The sequence below is a fragment of the Eurytemora carolleeae genome, unplaced genomic scaffold (assembly GCF_000591075.1).
Source record: "Eurytemora carolleeae unplaced genomic scaffold, Eaff_2.0 scaffold1094, whole genome shotgun sequence".
Taxonomy (NCBI): domain Eukaryota; kingdom Metazoa; phylum Arthropoda; class Copepoda; order Calanoida; family Temoridae; genus Eurytemora; species Eurytemora carolleeae.
In genome coordinates this window covers 52,243-58,242 of record NW_019397050.1, presented here as the reverse complement: position 1 = coordinate 58,242, position 6,000 = coordinate 52,243, and the positions used below count along the sequence as shown (strand labels likewise).

The 6,000-nt window shown below is 30.4% G+C and overlaps 1 protein-coding gene across 1 annotated transcript in view; it reads right to left on the bottom strand.

Moving 5' to 3' along the window:
* LOC111711425 (uncharacterized) overlaps positions 1-3,531 on the bottom strand; it is an 8,177-nt gene extending 4,646 nt beyond the window's left edge. Inside the window, exons 1-2 of the mRNA XM_023485789.1 lie at positions 3,350-3,531; positions 401-523 (exon numbers count right to left, since the gene is read on the bottom strand). Coding sequence (XP_023341557.1) covers positions 401-523; positions 3,350-3,394 — 168 coding nt within the window. The 5' untranslated portion in view covers positions 3,395-3,531. The remainder of the gene's footprint in view (positions 1-400; positions 524-3,349) is intronic.
* Between the last annotated feature and the right edge of the window lie 2,469 nt (positions 3,532-6,000).

The following is a 6,000-nucleotide window of genomic DNA, read 5'->3' as shown; positions in this document are numbered from 1 at the left end:
AGTGGTAGAAAACATGTAGATATGTTGGGCGCGTTCGGCTTTTTTATTTCGTTCGTTCATCTTTCATGAACGACCTATTTCGTAATTTTTTATCGTTTAAAAAATGGATTTCGTTCTTTCTCAGAATTATAGTTCCTTTTCCATCTATTTCGTTCGTTTTCTTACTGAACGATCGTTTCGTAAAATCGTTTGTCCAGTAAAATCGTTTGTTTGATAAAATCGATCGTTCAGTAAAAAACCATTGTTTTTAATTTCGTTCGAAAAAATCGTTTGTTCAGTGAAAACGATCGTTTTTTAAAAAGTCAAAAATTTTGTTCGTTCGCAAAAACTATGCCCGCTCTGCGAGGGGGGGGAGCATCATTTCTTTCTGCGGGGAGGGAGGGAGTATCAATTCTTTTACCTGTCGTTTATTATTATATAAAGGTGCACGTTGAGGTAAAGCTAAAGGTCCATTGGGAGGAAGGACGACATCTCCACCTCTGTGCTCAACGGGCAGATGACTTAGGTCTTCGCATAATACAACCTAAATATATTCATAACATAGAACATTTAATAAATTAACATTTTAGACATGAACAAATATAGGAATTTTCATAGATTGACAGGACTTTTCATAGTCCAAATATTTCAAAGATGATCATTTCATCTTCTAGATTAAAAAACTTTATAATAAACAAACAACAAGATAGGAAATTTATCAGATAGTACAATTGCTCGATAATATAAATGTGTTTGTATATTTCAGAGACAAGGATATTTAAAAAAAAAAAACATTCTATAGATGTGAACATAAAAAAAATTATTTCATGGATCGGAAATTTCATAGAAACATTTCTTAGATAACATTATTTTATAAAACGGACATTCTTAGATCAGACTCTCATTTACAAAATATATAAAAATCCTTCAATTGCAGATATTTTAGTTCATGAGACATTTCTTAAATAATATTATTTCATAAAACGGACATTCTTAGATCGGACTCTCATTTACAAAATATATAAAAATCCTTTAATTGCAGATATTTTAGTTCATGAGACATTTCTTAAATAATATTATTTCATAAAACGGACATTCTTAGATCGGACTCTCATTTAAAAAATATATAAAAATCCTTCAATTGCAGATATTTTAGTTCATGAGACATTTCTTAAATAATATTATTTCATAAAACGGACATTCTTAGATCGGACTCTCATTTAAAAAATATATAAAAATCCTTCAATTGCAGATATTTTAGTTCATGAGACATTTCTTAAATAATATTTCATCGTCTGAATATTTTAGTGTAAACATTTCATATATAGGACAGTTAATAATCAACAAAATCGTAGATATTACAATTATCAGAAAGTATAAATCAGGGATAGAAAATTTAAAAGAAAAGCATGACATTTTATAAATAGAAAAAAATCTTATATTGTAAAAATTACAGTGTAGCTGTAATATATAAAGAAAGATATTTTTGGAAAAAAGAATAAAGGAATTTTTTCGATTCTTATCTAGAAAAAATCCTCTTAAACTTTATATTTCCTTTCTATTGAATGTTCTATTTAAGGGATTGTAAGCGTAATTTCAAGTGACCTTCCATGCAAAATGGCAATGCCCAATTTACAACGCGTGGTAACATAGAAACTTTCATCTGAGATGGAATTTAAAGAATTTGAGCCGCGGTTTAAATCTGCCAAACCCGGTTTAAATTAAGCGCCGCCTTAAATCTTGAAACATTTGATACAATTTTAAGTGAAACCGACCATATTTAAGCCGCGACTTAAATTTAAACCGCCGCTCAAATTCTTTAAATTCGGCCACTGATCAAAAATGTGGATGATACTGTCGTTTTTCCGTTTCTTTCAAACAAGAAATACGGAAGTCCCTCTCTCATTGAGAATACACAAATAAAAATAAACAGTTTTAAGAAACAAAACATTGATATCTTATTTATACTAGATCAGACAAAGATTTTAAAATATAGAAAAGAATTATTTTTATTTTTTGCCTTTTGTGAAGCAGATTTTTTACTATACCTTCCTACATAGAAAGAAACTGAGTCTTTAGCACAAGCTTAAATTTTCTAATTCCTACATCTTTGCAACACCTGATTTTTAAAACTTAGATTATTTGTTCTAATAGAAATCGTAGTTTGCAAAGATATAGGGATAAGAATTTCAGAGTATATGGCAAAAACTCAATAATTACTTTTTTATTCTTCTTTGAATATTGTATAGGTATATATTGCATATTCTTTTTAAAATATAGAAAAAGGTTTTGTTGGGTCTTTTAAGAGGCAGATTTTAGTGATTGATTACACCTTCAAAACCAAAAATGTACCTCAGGCCATTTTTTTAAAGATAAAAATACGTAAACATGCGTGATATCTGTACTTAGTGGGTAGTCGAACAGAAACTGATTAAACTCATAGATTAATTAAAATAACAGATAGAACACTAGATGTCGTCTTTTCAAAATTTCTGTCTGTCTCCACCTACTTATCCAAGAAATGAAGAATGTAATAAATTTATTTATATATTTAATGTCACGTCAGAAGATTTGGTGGATTTAAATTCTTCCTCATTCTGTGTCTTCGGATCGTTAAAATAAAAGAAAGGAGAGTAGGAAAATAAAAAAAAATAAAATATTTTACGCTATTTTGAAAGTTTTTTCCGCATCTTTCTGTTAAATAGAACATCCATCCACACACAATGACAGAGCGTGGGAAAATATAGAAATGGTTACGCTTCGCGTACGTTACATAATGTGAGTAGCGTATGCCTTTTCTGATTTTAACTTGTCTTAAACCTTCTTCTTGATAATCTAGGTTTTTTAAAGTTATTAATTTTATAATTATAATATTTAGTTTTTGCAACCAAACTAAACTTTACAACCATGCATAGTAAGTATTAAATTTTATATGTCATATAAACAATTTATAGGAGGACCATGATCAAGTCATACATAGCCATGTACTAATGTGTTAAAGTGAGTGAAAACGCACTCTTTAACCCAACAGTGATATCACCGTATTAAATGTCATGTTTCACTTTTCTTCAGAGAAATCAGCTAATTACTTTCTAAGAGACCTAATAGCTTGCCTCAAACTCTAATTTTTCCATTTTATACAATTCCAGCATGGTTTGTCAATCTCTAATTATTCGATATAGCCGAATTGAATATGTAAGGTCTATGCCATCAGATTGCAAAAATATATGAAACAAACAATAAAGTTTGAGGCGAGTAATCAGTTCCATTCCAATTTTCGATGGTAAATAGTTGATATTCATTCTGTTTTAATTTTTCATTAACTTTTTCTTATGTCGGGAACTTTTTTTAATAATTTGTGTTTTTCTACCTGGAAGAACAGGAGGGTCCAACTTAATCTCAGTTTGGTTTTCATCTCAGCAATTGTACAACTTATTTTTGCTAGAATCACAGGAGAGCAGGTATAGTTTGTTTTAATCCCGATAGATGTCAGATCAGGACAAATAAAGAAGTCTTCTTTTCACTCTGATGGAAAAACCACTCCAAGCATTTCTCTCTGAAATTATAAATAAATAAAAACGTTCTAATGAGAAAAAATAAATATGAAAATTTAAATCTTGAAATAAAAAAACTGGAACCACAAATTCTTTTGATTTTCAAGCTAAAAGTTAAGGAGAAATTATGTATTCAAACAAGACTAAATAGTTTAAAAAATTGTATATTTAACATATTTCCAAACTATGAACGCACAGGGTCGTTGCATAACATTAGCTAGAAATCTTTAAAATATTCGAATTCTTAATTCTGTTTTTAAACAATATACAGGGTGTCCCAATAAACACAATGAGACTTGAGCGACGCTTTTTTATATCGTCATTGTACGGTTATACTTTTCAGGAAAGCTACAGTGAAACCCTGAATGACGAATATATCGAAAGAATTCATCAAATGTCGTATTCTTCACTTTCTGATAATGGTATGCTGCAGATACTTAGTTTTTTAATTAAATGATTATATGGAACTCTTTAAAACTGTTCCCGCATATTCATGGCTATTTTTTTATTTTCGCAAATACTGAAATTTACGTAATGTAGTATAAAACTCATTGAAAAATTGTCAAGACGACATTTGATAAATTCTTCCGATGTATTCGTTATTAAGGGTTTCACTGTATAATTCGTAGAATTTCCTCTGCTAGAGTTAAGAATGCGTTTGTTTATGTTTTTATTGCATACTGTTGTACTTAGCAAAACTGTGTACTTCTTTTCTGTTTATCTTTTAGAAATGTCACAGAACATCTGAAAAGTTTTGCTGAAATCCAAAAAAGTCTTTCACGGTTTATTTAGGATAAACTATAGCAGACGTAACTTTATTTTGGCACTTTCAGTAATGCAACGCCAATTCTTAACAAAGAAGAATTCGTCTCTTAATTTCACAAGAGTATTGGGACACTCTGTATACTCTATATAGGCATAGCCAAGGGTGTAATGCAAGGAAAGTTAATTGCGGTCGTGTATACTCTGCGTACATATTGAAACCAGTTCTCTTTGGGCGGAATTTGTAAACAAGAATAGATGCATCAGTGTTCATTTAGTATTCGAGGAGGTTAAAAGCATTAAATTTGATAAATTTGATAATTCACATAATAGTTTCCTATGACCAGAATATTCATTGATTTTTTTATGTGAAAGATGGATCCCATGTCAGGCTTTGACATCCGTCTTGTGTTTACATTACCGCCCAGAGACAGTACACTGCAGTTCAAAAGATGTGTACACTTCTGACTGAAATAACTTTCCTTGCATTACATCCTTGGGCATAGCATAGAAAGAATTAATTAATTATATACATTAATTACAAATTATATTAATTAATTAATTACAAAATATACGCTTTACGTAAACAGCACAAAAGGTTTGACTTCAGAACCCAGAGCTATTGTATTGTAAATCTCATTTTTTTTTTTTAATAATTTAATATCTCTTTGATGTCTCGTGATAGTCATACCCTGCAGGGCCGGACAACTTCAAATGAGGGATCATTTCCCAGTCCAGCGGAATTCCTTAGGAAGTATTGCATTTAGTGAGCACTACTGCACGCAGAATCCAGAGTTTTCCTCTTTTAATAGCTCTGCTCAGGGAGCAGGGAAAGGGCCCTTCCAGAAATGGCTCCGATCGCGAATTGAAGTGAATATAAAACCGGATTAGTATTAGACATAATAGCTTTGTTATTCCTATTTCTTGACTTAATACCCCGGCCCTGGCTACTGTAGTTAAGAAGGAGGCTAGCTAATTGAGCACGTGGTTCGGGTTTCAGGGCCGCTTGGCCTTCTCCCTCCCTATATATGTGCACACACCTTTCTCATCTTTCGGCTCACTGTGAGTTTAAGAAATTTTCGCTAATATAGTTAGGTATTAAAAATGAGAGCTAACAATAATTTGATCCCATCTTATTTTTATGTTTTCAAAGATGTTTTGCGAAACAACACAATTTTGTTAGAAGAAATATGACTATGCCTATTTGTCTTCTAATTGGAAGATATTTTTTATTTTTTTTCTAAAAATTTTAAATTTTGAGATAAAATTTTTCTACTTACAATTTTAAAAATTTTCATTCTTCAAAACATGATAAAAAAAGCAAATTGCAAAGTAAATGTCACTAATACTATATATAGTCACTATATAGTAATATTTGAGATGTTGGTTGGAATCGGCAAATATTTAATAATGTAAACAATAATTCAGAATTTTTTCCGATGTTTGTTTGGGCCATCAAGGAATTTTTCCCCTTTGCTATCCTTAATGATTTTTAAAACGCTATACCCATACATTAAAAATATATACATACTAAAGGAATTCAGTCTTTATCACAAACTCAAATATTCTAATCCCTTTATCTTTTCGACATGCAATTATATTACTTATGCTATTCTAAACTTGGATTGTTTGATGTAACATATTTTTTTAGCTTGACATATAGGGGTTAGAAAATCAAAACTTTCAACTCAATTCCTTTGCACAT